The 17,033-nt window shown below is 40.5% G+C and overlaps 1 protein-coding gene and 1 long non-coding RNA gene across 2 annotated transcripts; one reads left to right on the top strand and one right to left on the bottom strand.

The window, feature by feature from the left end:
• Positions 1-293: 293 nt before the first annotated feature.
• On the bottom strand, positions 294-3,110 carry LOC135279539 (uncharacterized). The gene is made up of 2 exons (XR_010346760.1): positions 3,031-3,110; positions 294-2,520 (listed from the first exon to the last, which is right to left on the bottom strand). It is a non-coding gene; the product is annotated as an uncharacterized LOC135279539 (long non-coding RNA).
• NAE1 (NEDD8 activating enzyme E1 subunit 1) lies at positions 3,090-16,622 on the top strand. Its single transcript, XM_064386974.1, has 20 exons — positions 3,090-3,254; positions 5,114-5,217; positions 5,305-5,365; positions 6,289-6,319; positions 6,993-7,064; positions 7,364-7,443; positions 8,007-8,116; positions 8,463-8,572; positions 9,148-9,210; positions 9,457-9,520; positions 10,588-10,679; positions 11,913-11,972; positions 12,060-12,193; positions 12,339-12,414; positions 12,670-12,709; positions 13,671-13,757; positions 14,665-14,757; positions 15,164-15,278; positions 15,354-15,403; positions 16,360-16,622. Exons 1-20 carry the CDS (start codon positions 3,199-3,201, stop codon positions 16,467-16,469), a joined length of 1,608 nt encoding a protein of 535 aa, XP_064243044.1. The 5' UTR covers positions 3,090-3,198; the 3' UTR covers positions 16,470-16,622.
• Positions 16,623-17,033: the final 411 nt, after the last annotated feature.

Raw genomic sequence — 17,033 nt, forward strand, 5'->3', positions numbered from 1 at the left:
CTAGGAGCAGATGAAATGTTAAATAAAACATTCATCACTCCAGAGCCTGTCTGTGCCTCGGGTTCTTGACAGAGTATCTGTTTATCCAGGCAGCTCCTCTCTCCTCTTACATTGCCACCACAGATGCTGGCAGCTCCCACAGGGGGTTACTCTGAGCTGGCATCTGTTCTTTACATGTGTGCTAAAGGCATTTCAAACGAACCCAGGAGCTGCACAAAAATACTCCACACAGTAAATATAAGCAGAACAGTGTACTGCCAACACTGAACACTAAAAAGCGCAAACATTCCAGATACTTTTTTGTGTTTTTTAGTATTTTATTTTAAAACAGACTGACGACAGTTCTTGGTTGACCACAGAAATTTCAACTTTTAAATTCTCAAGGTTTTCCCTGCAAACACAAAAATGTGATGGTGTTTGTATATATATTGACATATTGAGATTATATACATATATATGTATATTGACACACTGAGGTCACATACATATATATGTATATTGATATACTGAGATTCTCATGCAGCCAGTGGAACTTCAGGAGCTGAAAGTGGTCATCCTTCTCCCACAGCTACAGAGATTTCTGAGAGTCATGAGACTTCTAAGGGAAAAACTCAACTGGGAATCTCCTCCTGGCATTGGGGGAAAACAAAAAAAAAGGTGCTAAAGTGAAGAAGGGATTAAGAAAAAAAGGACAAAAAGGACATGCATGTAGTTAACAGACAACTGTGCAAGAGAAAAAGCTTCAATAAAACAGGGGCCAAGACGGCCAAGGGGATAGAAGGAATTTAGTAGGAACACTAGGGGAAGTGGGGCAGAAAAGCGGGAATGAGGCACCTGGTTCTCTAGGAGTTTTCCAGCCTTCATACACCATTTTTTATTACTTTTTTTTTTTTTTTAACCTTTAAAACTATACACACTTGGCTGCTAGGTATGGGAACTATATTCTGGAACTAAGCCTGAAATATTAATTCTTGCAATTATGGATTGTCCAGATTAAGCAGTGCAGTAGAGAGCAAGAACAGGATTTGCTCTTTAATTTTTGCTTTTAGTTTTGGGAAACAGAATGTTCCTGAAATCGAGCAATGGTTAGTGGCATGACAGCAAAAGGAAGTATTTACTGTGGCACAGCAAACACAAAGCCTGAAAAATGAACTTTGCTGGAGATGCTGTGTATGGGAAACAAAAGAGGAAGCACTGTTTTGTAGTATGTCACCTGCAAGATGTAAACCACTCCATGTAATAATGCACTCCTGTGTACATCATTCCAGCAGATATACAGAGAACTAAAGTTACTGAAGAGGGGCAGATTAAAAAGATAACGGACTTTGTATGGACTAACAAACCAGTGTGAATGATGCAGGTATTTCAGGACCTCTCTTTTGTTGTTGAAATTAGTGCCAGAAATATTGGTTGAAACCTTTTAAGGCGTGGAATATTTCTCCTTTTTTGTACACTGTCAAAGTCCAACCAATGCTGATCCTATATGGAAATATCTTCATAACAGAAGCACAGAGGCACAACAGATTTCACATGTTCTTGTCTCCATACTAAGCAGGAATAACTGCAATAATGTGCAACATCTCTGCAAAACATATCCTACCGGATTTTCCTGACTGCAGGTACCTTTATGGCTTCTGCCTCACGTTGTCACGATCCAACCTTATGAACAGGTATTGTGGTGGTTTGTTAATTGATCTCAGAGTGCAAAAAACTGACATGGCAAGGGATTCGCAGTGATAATAAAAAATAAATGTTTTTAATTATTTTGGGCAGAGACACTCAGTCTGCCTGAAAATGCCTCAAAAGTCCATACAGAGAGAAATGCCCGTTTTGATCATAAATTCTGATCATGGCACTGTTGTCCAGACAAATTGAATCCATTACTGTGCAACAGCCAGTAAATACACACTTGAGAGAGACATTGATTGTCTATTTCAGAGTTGCCAAGCCTTGTGCTCAGTGGTGTTCCACAAATCAAGCAGCCCAACTATCCATACTTTTCCCTATTCATATATTTTAGCAAACAAACACATGAATGTTCATTGGCTACATGTTACATAGTTCTCTTATTTATTAGTATTCTCTCTTCTGTTGGTTAATGAGTGTCTCATTCTGCTCATCCCTGCCATGCTCTCTCTCCTCCCGAGGCTCGCTGCTTTCCTGTGCGCTGCTCCAGGGCTCGGTGCTCCTGACCCGCCCCTGCCGCAATTCCCCTGGGCCCACTCGGAGCTGGTTCCACAGTCACTGAGCTGCCTTGGTTCCTTTCTGCCTTATCTTGGGGGTTCTGACCAATGTCCTCGTGCCCCCCGAATTCTGCATTCCTCGTGTATCGATGGAAATCCTTCTCCCGAGCTCTGTTCACCTCCCGCAGGGCTGAGAACATTGGAACATGTCCAGCCCCAAACCTTAACAAGGGTTAACAATTCTGCTGACCAGGAATTTGTGTTTCTAACTCACTAAGAGCTTGTTGGACTCTGTTTCACAGATTAAATCTCCCTCCATGTTGATCAGGTTTGCAAGCTACAAAGATCAGATAGAAAAGAACATGTTTTCTTAACAAACTTTTCCATACTTCACATTTTATGAGGAGTAGTGCTGAGGCATAGGTGGGATGTTATTAAGGTCTTTTGAGTGGAATCCTGCTAGCAGTGGGGTTCCCATGAGGGCTGGAGTGCCGATGGTTAGGCATGGAGTGGTTGTTGGAAGGCCTCCTATTTTTTGTAGGCCTCCTATTTTTCTTGTTCTCTGTTCAGGCTGTGGATAATGGACCCTGAGCAGAGGAGTAACATTGCTTTAAAGAATGGGTGGGTTGAGATGCGGAGGAAAGCTGCCGGGGCAGGTTTACTCGTATTGTGACTATTATTAGGGCAAAATGATTTGATGTGGAGAAGGCCGGGTTCAATACAATTCTCTCTCAAGCCTCATGTCGCGGCAAATGGTGTGGAGGGGGTCCCCAGGAGAGGCACAGGGAAGGACGGGGGCGGCGCTGGTGCACACGGAGTGAGGGGGAAAGTTCCAGGAGCCACCCACCTTGCCGGCTCCGAGGCTCCAGCAGTGCAGGCGCTGCTGTCAGCCAGGGCTGAGGGAGGCAGAGAAGCGGCCGGTCCCAGCGCACGGCCGGGCACGGCACCGCAGTCGCGGCCGCTCCTCAGGGCCGGGCAGGACCCGCCCCGCGCGTGCGCGGCGGGAGCAGCGGCCATGGCGCGGCCGGGCCGGGCCGGCCTCAAGGAGCAGCGCTACGATCGCCAGCTCAGGTACCGCGGCGGGCACGGACCGGCACCGCCCGGCACGGACCGGCTCCGGCCGCGCGGCGAGCGTGGCCGCGCTTCCCGCGGTCCGCGGCGGACACGGGTCCCCTCGGCGCCGCGCCGGGGACAGGCCCCGGGGCCGCGCCGGGCCCGGCGGAGCTGCGGGGAGCAGGAGCTATCTATGTCCGACCGCCTGGCCCCTGAGGGCTCTACCGGCACACAGACAGTAGATATGTAATAAGTTAAAAGTATACATTAAGGGGCATATATATATATATATATTCATACATAATCTTAAGTATATTCACAAAGGGGGATAGAGGTCCATTGATATATATATCTACGTAGGTACTTAAGTATGTTTTTATATAAAATATATAAGTTATTTGTACAATGTTGCTGTGTATCATATATAAATATGTATATTCTAAGTATTTATATTATGCATATTTCTCAGTGTATATATATGACTATATAAAGGGGGGTGTGCTGGAAGGAGGGAGCCCGGCTCTGCTCCGGGCCCAGCCACGGCCCCAGAGCCACGGGCAGGGTCTGAGCCCAGGAGCTGCCCCTGCCCAGGAGGCAGAACTGCTGCCCTGGGCAGTGCCAGCCCTGAGCAGATGGGGCAGAGAGGCTGTGCAGTCTCCTCCCTGGGGATATTGCAGAGCCACAGGGACACTCTGCTGTGCCCTGTGCTCTGGGATGGCCCTGCTGGAGCAGGGAGGTGGCACCAGAGCAGCCCCTGTGGGCTTCTCCAGGCTGATCCATTCTTCAGTTCTGTGAAAGGGCAGAAAAGATCCGAGTTACCAGGGAAGAGTAATGGCACTGGAGTTAGGGGTGTCTATCTGCAGTGTGGCTGTTAAGTTTCCACAAGGAGCCGCTGGAGAGGGTCCTGTGGAGGACACGGAGAGGATCTGGGGTCTGGAGCACCTCTGGAGAGGAGAGACTGGGAGCTGGACCTGGTTGGCCCAGAGAAGAGAAGACTGAGAGGGCATCTCATAAACGCATAGAAATAGCTCAAAAGTGGGTGTAATAGGGTGGGGCAAGACTCTTTTAGGTGATGCCCAGCAGCAGGACAAGGAGTAATTTCCATAAACTAAACCACAAAAAATTTCATCCCAACATGAGGAAGAACTTGTTTTCCTGCAGGGGGCAGAGCCCTGGAGCTGATGCCCAGGGAGGCTGTGGAGTCTCCCTCTCTGGGACATTTCCAAACCTACCTGGACATGCTCCTGTGTCACCTGCTCCAGGTCACCCTGCCTGGGCAGGGCTTGGACTGGGTGACCTCCAGAGGCCCCTTCCAACCCTAAAAATTCTGTGAGTTACCACCCCAATGAAATCAGCAGGACATGTGACCCAGCACTGTCCCAGGCTGATCTCAGCCTCAGTGCTGTTTTCTAGGGCTCTGAAGTACCAGACTCAGCAAGACTGATTTCTGTCTCCTATGTGTTTCAGTGTCTTGCACAAGAAAATTTTAAAAATACATATAAAATTCTATTATTTATTATAAAAGTTAGGAAAAATAGAATGTTCAGCATTAGGACAAAATTTGGGCAAGGACTGTTTTAACCTATGCTGGTTTAAAAAGTTAAAGTATGTTTCAAGAGAAGGAGGTGTGCGCATACATACGGTGTAAAGTTGGAGAAAATGAAATGTCAGGAAAACGGCTCTTTGGAAAGTCTCAGAGTTTTCACAGTAAGTTTCCTTAAGGGTGTTTATTTTGGTTAGTGTTGTTTAGGTCCTCAGCAGTGAATGGACAGTCAGCCCTCCATTTGTCTTTTTGTTGTTGTTGTTATTTGTTTATATTGGCTGTGCAATCTGAAGTTAAATAGCTTCATTGCCTTTTGGTTTCCCTCCCAATGCAGATTGTGGGGTGACCACGGCCAAGAAGCATTGGAATCTGCCCATGTTTGCGTGATAAATGCAACAGCAACAGGAACTGAGATACTAAAAAACTTGGTGCTGCCAGGTCAGTAGATATTTCTTCTGCCTCTTCTTTGTGATCTGACAGTGTGATGATGCCAAGTTATTCATAGGAGGTTTTTTCTCCCCAAAGGTATTGGTTCGTTCACAATTGTCGATGGGAATCAAGTCTCTGGAGAAGATGTTGGAAATAAGTAGGTTTTTTACTGATTTCAGTTACAAATTGACAAGTGACTGTTTCATAGGTAGTTCCATCTCTATATTTGCTAAGCCCTGTAAGATTCTTTTAAAAGCCACTCTGTGTTTCTCCAGCTCTTCTGTGAGTTTGGAGATTGGTGACAAACAGCATGCACAGTCATTTTGATGTTAGCTGCTGCTAAATTATTTTACTTGCTGGGTTTGGACCTTACAGGTCTGTTTGCTTCACACGTCAAGTTTATAAGGACAATGCTCTACTCACTATAAAAATATTGAAAGTTAACTTGTTTGATGTAGTCTTGAGATATGACATTGCTAGTGTTTCAGTGTAGTTCAATATATTTTCCCTAATTCCGGTGATGCAGATGACTTAATTTTCATTAGTCATTGTGCAACTGTGACTGCTAGACATTTATTAGCTTTCATAGCTTTGAAAGGCTCTGTGCAGCAGGGGAAAAGGTAAGAAAATGTTTGCAAATCCTGCAAAAATTATTTGAATACTAATTCTTGATCAGTTGTGCTACAGTGCACATAGATACCTACAGGGGTTATGTGAGGGGGAAGGAGGAATTTCCTCCATTATATGAGGAAATCAGTGCTAGTGAGTCTTTGATTAGCTTGGTGAGAAAGAACCTGCAGCATGATCCTGTCTTCTAGAGAAGTTTGTAATGTTCTGTATTTCACATTTGGCGTGTTCTATATTTCACATTCCTATATTTTCACATTTATGGGAATTGAAAAGCTTTCTTAAGAAACTGTTTCTGAGGAGAATACAACAGTGGTGAGAAAAAGCAGATTTAAAGGGGAAAGTGGTTTGCTGGGCATGAGAGCAGCATATTCTGCAGAACAAACTGTAACTTCAGTGCTGTTTTTTCTTCAGAGTAAAAATTCACATGTAATTTTCTCATCTCCTTTTCAGTTTCTTTCTACAAAAAAGCCATATTGGTCAGGTAAGAAGATAATAAATGTCAGTTTATGTGTATTGAAAGCATGGAAGTGTCGAGTATTTAAATGTGGTATTATGAATAATGCTAAAAGCATATGTGTATAGGTTAAAGTCTGTTTATTCTTTAACAGAATTCCCCATGTTTATTTTTGGTTGCTCATGAGTGAGAAGATAAACTCAATTGTGGTGAGATTGAATAGAAAAAAATGAAGAGTTTATGATTCAAGTATATAAATTGAAAGTAAATGATTCAAGTATATATTCAAGTAATAAAATCTATGGAAGGATGAGGTATAAGACTATTGTGGTTGAAGGAGTAAAGCTAAGAGTAGAGAGGCAAATGGGTAAAAAATATCACAAAAACAGAGTATGAGAAGCATAGATAACTCCTGGAAATTCTGCAATGAAACTGGAAATTAGGAAACAGCTGTCTCACAAATTGTCTTTTTGAAACGGTATTACAGAAAATGCTTTCAAACAAAGTGCCTGCTATTATGGGATGTGTTTCTGCTTCAGATGAGCAAGGCTTGGAGTAGGGAGCCTTAGCTTATAAATGGCCTTTGTTGTGGGGCGTTTTCTGGGGTTGTTTTGTTGGTATTGCTCGGTTTGGCATTGTTAATATGTGGAATTATGTAGTACTGTGTAAACTACATTTCATTTTGATTGTTCTGAAACAGAATCGTGCCCAGAGTGCCATGGAGCTCTTGCAGGAATTGAATAGTGATGTTTCTGGAAACTTTGTTGAAGAGGTTTGTCTTCCTAAATTAGTACTATGTGTGTATTATACAGTGCGATAAAAATGTGAAATAACAGCTCTGTATTGCTTTGTGATGTTGCAGTTTAAATAGATTCAGGCTAAAACAGCGTTTGAGAAAGATAAATCATTTATATTTATTTCAAACAAAAAATCACTTTGTGTATTTCAAACACTATTTTGTAACTTTATCTTAATTTTATAACTTTCACTTAACACTTCATATGCAGCAGACTTGCTCTGTACTCAGAAATTTTCAGTGTTCCCTGACATATATTTTTTCACCCTATTTAGAGTCCAGAAAAGCTTTTAGACAACGATCCTTCCTTTTTTAATCGGTTTAACTTAGTGGTTGCAACACAACTGCCAGAAAGGTAAGAATTACCTAAGATTGAAAAGCAGGTTTATATATATATATATATATATATATATATATTTGTGTGTGTGTGTCTATACATGTGCGAGTGTGTGTGTATGTGTATATATATGTGTGTGTGCATTTATGCACAGGCACTTCCTTGCAGAAAAACTTAAGCAGAACACAACTCTGTCATTGTGAAGGAAAATTACAGCCACTGATGGCATTTTCTAGAAACCTTTTTGCTCCTCTGATGGGAATTGTCTCTGCTCAAAGTTAGGACTCTGCAACACATGGATCTAACTCTTTATTTCTCTCTCACAACTCATTGAAACTTTTTATTTGATACTTGGAGCATTTGGGAGGGTGGAATGAGACATAAGTAAGATAATGGATGAATATTTTTCCAACTCACTGTAAATTCCTTTATGAAATTGATCACCTTACGTGCTTAGGATCATGATGATATTAGAGAAGTTTTCTGAGAGGTCTCATTCACAGAGTAACTGGTGCAGGAGTTAACTTTATAGCTAACTGTTGTCTTCTGTAGATCTGAAAAAAGCATGTTTTTCCTTACAGTACATTGTTGCGCCTGGCTGAAGCTCTCTGGAATTCCAACATTCCTCTGCTGGTCTGCAGGACCTATGGACTGGTTGGTTACATGAGAGTTGTGATTAAAGAACATACAGGTTAGAGGATTTGCTGAGGTAAAGACTTCTCTGAAAGGTTTAAAGCTTCAATAATTTACATCACTTTGGGGTTTTTTTTTGTCTTTTTTCATCTTGTGACATATTTAGTATTTGTTAAGTCTTAGGTAGTTTGCATTCTTTTAGGAATGCATGGGGATTATGGACTGCAACAAATAGTAAAATTAGGGATTATCCTAACATTATGGGTCATTACACAGAACCCTGTTACTACACAGAACACTTGGAGAATCAAGCACTGAAAGTAGCAGGCAATCCTGTATTTTTGTAGCTCTGTTTTGAAGGCCAGACATAAAGCTGAGAAATGAGTTGTGTCATGTTTTCACAGTTGTTGAATCTCACCCTGACAATATGTTAGAAGATCTGAGACTGGACAGACCATTTCCAGAACTGACAGAACACGTTCAGGATTATGACTTGGAGCATATGGACAAAAAGGTTGGTGTGTGGTCTGCACTGTGTTCCCTAGTACAGATGCAGATATACAGCACAGGGATCCTGTGAAAATGGCTCTTGGCAGATTACTCTGGTGCCAAGTCTCATCTGAACAGAACCAGCTCTAGAATCAGTCACGAGGAACTATTTTTGCCTCTGCCCCAAATGTTCCAGTCTATTTAAATCTTAAGCAGGTGGGGGTCTTAGGAAGCAAGGAGTATGCTTGCATAACTTGATCTTTTGTTAGATTGAATACCCCCTCACACCCTCTTTTGGAATTTGTTTTTTAATTTTTATAGTTAATTTGGTGTTGCAGAGCTTTGCACCGTGGGTGTTTGTGCATAGCATAAATTTCACTACAGAAAAATATTGGAGAACTTGGCTCACCCTTTTTAAATAAAGTAATAATAATTTGATGTTTTCTTTTATAGTAGTTAAAGAACATTTTGGCTGAATCAAAATCTGGAACATGTTCTGTGTCTTTAAAGTAGTGGAAGGGATATTTGGAGTTTACTTTAAAATAGGTTTTCAATTTGTTTCCTATTTTTTATCTTTTCTCAACCACTGTTCAATTACAGGACCACAGCCACACCCCATGGATTGTGATTGTAGCCAAGTATCTCACAAAATGGTTCAATGAGGTATGTTGCAAAACTGTATTATTACTATTATTGGTCTGTCTTTTCTGAAGCAGTTAATCATTTTGGCAATGTGTAACATAAAAAAAGCCAAGGTGGAATAAAAAAAAAAAGAAAAGAAGATTACTAATTGAAATACAAGTGAATGTGTGAGCAGTGACAGACTTCTGGAGTACAGCAGTCTGAACACAGTGAGCTTAGTAGTAGGCATTTTAAAGACAAAAATTTCTTTGTGTTTTTTAAATTTAGAAAAGTGAACAGTTGCCTAAGAGTTACAAAGAGAAAGAAGCCTTCAAAGAACTGATTCGGCAAGGTAATCCGTGTCCCGGGGTCCCTTATTCCTGCAGGCAGAAATAGATACAAGGTGGTACCTGGAAAGTAATCCGTAGTTCTCTCAAGTTTAATTTATGAAAGATATACTGGTATATACTGTATGGTTCTTCTGCTAAATGATTGTTTTGTACAGGTGGATCTTAAGATGCCAGACTTGCTTATAAATGTTTGTTGTCAATGTTTTATCCTAAGATCCAGAGCGTGTTTTGATTTGGGTGGGAGCAAAGGCCTTAAGAGAAAATTATGTTAAAAATGTGATAAAGAGGAAAGCAGATGGCTTTTGACACTGGAATTGTTATTCTGCAAGTATTTGGTGTGTCCATTGACCCATCAGACACTTGGTAACCATTCACCTCTGCATGGCCAGGTTCTGTAGCACTGACTGCACTGTAACCATTGTGCAAATGACTTCATTTTGCAGGGGTTTCAGTCCAATACCTTTTTAGGGTGCTAGAATTCATGTGGCATTTTTAAGATCTATATGCATTGTCTTCAATTATCATAGAAAAACACCATTGACTGAATTTTTGGTGTTTCCTCAGTTGAAGATGGCCTGTGGGCAAGTTTGAAGAGGTCCTTATCCCCAAGCTGTGATAAAAAGCAGATCTGATCCGTAGTAGTTACCTTTGGTTATGTCAGATTTTTAGTGGAGGCCCTTTCTTGGGCTGGCTTGGTCTGTGGATGCATAAGTATTTGCCAAATTGGATCCAAAAACCCCAGCAAAACATGATGGGCATGGGAAGGAGAGTTGAATTGTTAATTTAGTGCTTATGAAACTTCATTATATCCTTCTTAGACAAATAAACCAGTGCTTTTGTGCTAAGTAATTTCTACTTAACATCACAGGAAAATGAATAAGATGCATAATTTAGATGAAGTTAGCTTTATAATTACATCTGATCTTTTCTCTTGTGATTCCTTTTTCATTTTTTTTGCTGGTAGCTGATATGCCACAAATACATCCACAGCCAGTCTGCTTTGTTGGTAAGACATAAATGATGAGATGTAATTCAAACAGTTGTGTGTTTTAATTCTTTTTTCAATAAGGTATCTTAAAGAATGAAAATGGCACCCCAGAAGATGAGGAAAACTTTGAGGAAGCTATAAAAAATGTGAATACAGCATTAAATCGTACAGAGGTAAAATAAACACGTCTGTGATAAAATTGAAGCAATTTCAACTGCCTCATTTTCTCAGAATATATTATTCAGTTGTAGGACAGAAATTCCATTTATAACATTCGTATTTAGCTAAAACAGGATTAGTACAATGTTGGAACTGAAATTGTGTCGTTAAATAGACCTAGACTAGCTGGAAATGTAGCTTATGGAAATTCTCTTACTCCCTTGCTCTTGCAAGAAATCTGCATTTCCCTCCTGCAGACTTGAATTCAGGTCTAGAATGAGTCAGCAACCAGAGTGCATCAGTGAGTTCTTGTCGGACTTCTACAATTCAGTCTGTAAAAAACTCTGAAGTGCTGTGTACAATTGCAAGGATTTAGCAGTGAGAGGTGTGGCTGATGCTGATTTAAATACACTGGTGTGAGAGAAACTGAGAGCACTTGCTGAAATTGTGCTGTATTGAAGCCAGGGGCTGTAGTAGTTACTCTCTATAGAACTGAAAGGCTGCATGGGACTCCTGATACAATAAGTCCACTTCTTTCCTCTTGAAGAAACTTACTACAAAATTCCCTTCATAAACTGGTCAAGCTTAAAAGCATTAGAAGTGATGTTTTCATTGTTTCTTAAATAATCCTGACCTCATAACTCATGGTTTAAAATTTCTTTAGTTTCTTGTCTGGGGTAAACTGCAAAGGCTGCATGGGGTAAAAGCACATTCCGTGATTCTTCCTAGATTATGTTCTTTTGTTTTGAACTGTGCTGATCCTTGCTTGGATGGTTATGTTAAGTCTCCCAAGAAAGCAGCAGGTAAAACTTAGTGCTGTCATCCAAGCCACTACAAGACATGGCCCAGGATATTAACATTTGTTTATGTGCCAGACTTACCTGCAGCAGTTAAGGATTCTGACTAACACACTGACTTTTGTAGCCCCCTTCCCCAGCCTTTTGGCTACTCTGCCCCACCAGGCAGGGTGAGCAATTACTGCTCCAGTTCTTTAAATCTTCTCTATCAAAGATGGAAGTCAGATGAGATTTTGTTTGTGACATTGATCTTGCTCAGAAGCATTGCCTTGCTCTTGGGCAGGGCTGCTTTTTGAAATGTGTCTGAGCAGCACTAACTGTGTAGGATTCCGAGATTTGCTGTGAAACTCTGAGGTCACTTGGAGTTTTTTCACCTATGTAGTGAGTGATGAGATAATTCAAGAAATCAAAAGTCAAGGAATTACCAACCCAATTTATTTATTTTCATAGATTCCAAGAGGCATTGAAGAGCTTTTTAATGATGATTGCTGCCTAAAACTAACAGAGCAGGTATGAGTAGTTAAGGGTAAGACTTAAATGTAGAAAAAGCATTGTAAATAACATCTGTGTACATGACTGTCTCTTGTGCTTTTGTAGTCGTCTTCCTTCTGGATTTTGGTTCGAGCTCTAAAGGAATTTGTGGCAAATGAAGGGCAAGGAAGCTTGCCTGTCCGGGGCACCATTCCTGATATGATGGCAGACTCCAGTAAATTCATCAAATTGCAAAATGTGTAAGTAGACAACTTCTTGAGGGAGCTCACTACCATTCATGTGGGTTGTATTTTGTCTTTATAATGTGAAAAAAAAAAAAAGATTGCCTTCAGTGTGGAGTTGATGGCTTTCTGCTGTCATTATTTACTTTTTCATTATTACCAGATACCGTGAAAAAGCAAAGAAGGATACTGCTGCTGTGGGGAGCCATGCTGCTAAATTGTTACAGTCCCTGGGCAAGGTGAGTGCAAACCTATGGCCATTCTTTTAATGGAATGAAGTATCTGTGAAGTATCTGCTTATTTATGAATTTAGTTTGATCATATAAAAGTAAAATGCATACAGGGATATACTCTTTACAATTTTAAGACAGTTGTTTTGGGGTTTTTTGTACATCAGTAACTAGTTATTTCACAATAAATATATTAATATATATGTGAAAGCAGGAATTCTCTGGCCATTGTGTGTACTTGAATGAGTATATTCTCTCTTTTAGGCACCTGAGTCTATTTCAGAGAGAGAACTGAAATTGTTCTGTGAGTACACTTGGATTCTGTTCTGGGTTTATGCAAACGATCAAATAATCAAAAACTTTTGAATGATCATGAAGTTATTAAGCAGTAAGTCAATATTTGAATTTTTAAAGTAAGTACTAAGTGGTTTGCATCCCTCATTTTCAGGAGAATTAGCAGATGTTTGGCATCTCTTAGGAGTGAGTCTGTAAAGGTTGGCTTTAAAATGATGTATCTTTTCACTCCAAACAACAGCGAGCAGCTGCCCTCTGCTTGCTGTGATGAGTACCTGAGCAGTCTTGCCCATGCTGGGGTACTGGTTTCAGAGTGTGGGGTCTGCAGACTTGAGGTAGTCTGAAAAGCTGTAACTCAGCTGATGGCACTTCAGGCTGTGTGTGTCCTGGATGTGTACACATCTCCAGCAGCAGCCTGCTGAGGTTTCTCAGAGCTGGAAAGCTCTCCTGTAAGCACAGAGCCAAGAGCGTGGTGCCCTGCATTGGTAAAGCATTTGGGAACCTCCCAGTTGCTCCTTTTTCAGTGCTGGGTTGTAATTGCACCCTGGGTCGATTCACAGCAATGATACTGGAAAAGGACCTTTTCCTGCTCATGGGCTGTGAGATTGAGAACATGTGAGTCAGTGTTCGATGTAGTGGAAGATGGAAAGAACCATGTTGATTTGCAGCCTGGAAGAGGGAAACATGGTGGCTGTGACTGATGAATTGCTGTGGTGTAGCTGTTACATTAACTTGCAGATACATGGAGATTCCACATGAGCGTGAAGTATTTTCCCTACAACTCTCCTGACCTAAAGGTAGTTAAACAGGCTTTTATTAGTGCAAGCTGAGAAGAAACAGGGAATTCAAAGTTCAATGAAATGCTGTTAAGTTGTAGCCTTTCCCATGTCATGTGGCAGTGAGACAGAGCTGTAGTGAGTGGTGGCACTGACGGGGCAATCTCTCCTTGTCCCCCTTGTCCCCGTGCCCAGGTAGCAACGCCGCCTTCCTGCGCGTGGTGCGCTGCCGCTCGCTGGCTGAGGAGCACAGCCCCAACTCCTGCTGCAGGGATGCAATCAGTAAGTACTGCTGCTTGCCACAAACCTCACTGTGTTTCCACCTTGGAATGGTTTGGTGAGGAAAAGGAAATGTAAGCTACATGTTCTGTTGCATTACGCAGTTTTATCATTTGGATGTTACAAAGTCTTCGGTGAATTAAAATAAATTCTTAGTGTAGGGAATATCTCTCTCTACTACAGTTATGGAGATTTAGGTCTAGAATGTTGAATTCAATTTGATTTAGAAATTTTAGAAATTATCTTACAGATTGATGCATGTTTCAGCTTTTGTTTTCTTGTGGATTTTACTTGTAGTACTCTATAAATAAAACTGGTTTTTTTCAAACTTCTCTTTTCTGTACCTCAGTTATTTCTGACAGAGCTGAAAAGGTGCTTTAACCTGACCAAATAAAAATAAAAATAATTATCTTGACCCCTTTCAGCTTATCTTTCTAGGATGTGAACTAACAAACTAGTTACCTGATACTGCTTTTTAATTGCCTTTTAATTTTTTTTTTTTTTTGAGCCGGGCATAAGTAGCAGTTAGTATTTACGAAGACTACTGAGCTGTGTAGTAAGGGATTTAAGACCTGTTTTATAATTACAGTCATTACAGATAATACTTAAAGCATGTGTTTCAAATCCTAAAATTATAACTAAGGAATACCCATTTAAATTAAAGCAGCTGCCAGAATTGAAATGTGAGTTTCTTCACTGAATAGTTTATATTAAATACATAAAATATGGTTTGTCATAACCTTTGGAGGCAAAATTGTGTATCTGACAGCTGTTTGATTAAGGTTCTGTCACATGTTGTATTCATGGTTTCTTTCTACTGCAGATTTTCCTATTTGTTTTCAGGGAATTCAAAACATTGTTTTTTTCCATTCCATCTGCGCCAGCTAACTGGTTCTCTTGCTGTTTTCAGTTTCCCATATGGATAACCCAGACAGTGAAATAGTGTTGTACTTGATGCTGAGGGCTGTCAATAGGTTTTACAAGCAGCATGGCAGATACCCAGGTATGTTAATACCAGTTAGTTCGCATCATAATAAAGAGATCCAATAGTTACAGTAGCTCAAGTTATAAACTGCAAAAATATCAGTTGTGATTTTATTTCCATAGTAATACAGCTTTGGGAATGTGAAAACTAGAAAATTTAGAAAAATTTAGAAAATTAGAGTTTTTTCTCTTCAGGAACTTAAGGAATTTATCTGAATTGGTATCATTAATGGGATGTGTGGACTATGAATCAGTTCAGCTATGCAGTAATTTGCTTATCATGAGAAGCATCAACAGAATATTAAATTATTATTAGTCTAGTACTAATAACACAGTAATTGGCTTAGAAACTTTAGGAAAACAAAACCATTAGCTTTGACTGTGATCTTACAGTTGTGTGATGAAACAGTTGATTTATTTTCCAGGTGTCTACAACTACCAGGTGGAAGATGATATTGGAAAGCTAAAATCATGCCTTACTGGTTTTCTCCAAGAACATGGGCTGTCTGTAGTGGTGAAAGATGACTATGTGCACGAGTTGTAAGTGTTGTTTTTGAGGTGTGGCTTTGTTGGTAAAACTGCCAGGCAGTTTGTGACTGTTCCTTTCCTGTGCAGTTGTCGCTATGGAGCTGCCGAGCCTCACGCTGTTGCTGCGTTCATGGGAGGTAAGGATGACACAGGGCCACACAAACAGCAGCCTGCTCAGCCACAGCTCTGCTGCCTTAATTACTCTGGACTCTCAGAGAAAAGGCTGTAGTCACAGATGGCAGTAGGGCACAGTCCTCCCCTTCGTTCTCAAGATGTGACCTCTTACAGTACATATAGAGTAATTGATTGCACCAAGGGTTCTAATCAGTAAAATAAATAAACTTCAAAAACAATCAACTCTTCAAGCTTAAAAATGTGTTAGGAAATGAAATGCTGGAAAGCGGTTTAATTTTTTTAAAAAGGAAATTGATAATTATAGTAATTTTAAAATTAGTGCAGTACATATCTTCTTTTAAGATAGCACACATATGTTAAAGATCTATGAAATATAAGTAGCCTTGGATTCTTATGTAATTCATTTGAACTGCAAATGTATTTTAATGGATACCCAAAATTGATATATCAATTCACCTCTTTATTTGGCTTCATGCAGTGCTGAAGACTTTGTATTCTGCATACGTAGGAATTATTTTCTGATAAAGCAAAATTTGGTATACATAAAGGTAATTTCTGAAGAAGTTACAGAATGTTTCTTACTACAGGAAAACTCAGAGGGAGCACACTGAAGTGATGCTTCAGTTTATTTTGCAGTTAAATTTTACCTTTTTTTTTTTTAAATTCAGCTCCTCCGATGAGAGAGGTTGCAACTTGCATGGGTTTGTCTGCTCACCCATTTTTATTCTGCGTGTCTGTACATGGAGAGGAAGTGTATGCAAAGCTAGCTTTTGAAGTAGCAGCTTTCTGATCTTCTTTTACAGTGGGAAATACTGAAGGGCATTTTTGCCTCCTAGGAGATTTATCAGGCACTTCTGAAACAATTCCACTGTAGGGACTTCTAGATACGTAACATTTATTTTACTGTTGTTTAAATATGACCTGCTAACTGCCTTCTGTTTTTTCTTCTCTTTTGCAGGAGCTGCTGCACAGGAAGTTATCAAAGTCATTACACGGCAGTTTGTAATTTTTAATAACACCTTTATTTACAGTGGAATGTCACAAACTTCAGCGACTTTCCAGCTGTAGGATAAGCTCTTGAATTCGATGCCTCCAGGCGCTGCTGCTGCTGTATTTACAGTTTTGACAATATTTACAGTTCTGTAAATACTGTGGTGTTCTGCCACTGACTGGACTGTTATGTTCTGTATTACCTGCCAATTAAAGTTTCTTTATTTGTAATCATCTTCTTTTTGTTGTTGTTTCCTGAGGACAAATAAAATCATACTATATCCTGACAATCCTTTAAAATCTAGAAACTTTTGACTCACCTCTGAAAGAAAAAGGCAGTAGCTGTTTTTGGCAGGGTAAGTTGCATTTGCAAATTGGCTCACCTCACTGGCAACAGAACTGCATTTTTTCTTATAGAAGCTGCTCATCAGCTTGAGTGGGGAGAAGGTGCAAAAGGATAAGAGATGCTGGTGGAGCTCTGATGGTCTGAGGATCCAATGGTGCAAAGAGCTGGAAGGTGAAATACCTTTTATAGAGTTCAGGGTCATTAGGGAAAGGGAGTGTGTGCCTGAAAGCTCAGTTCTGTCAGCCATATTCACCTAGTAAAAGGTTTTTTCCTGCACCTGTGTGTGTGGCCAGTGC

This window comes from Passer domesticus, chromosome 12, assembly GCF_036417665.1.
Source record: "Passer domesticus isolate bPasDom1 chromosome 12, bPasDom1.hap1, whole genome shotgun sequence".
NCBI lineage: Eukaryota > Metazoa > Chordata > Aves > Passeriformes > Passeridae > Passer > Passer domesticus.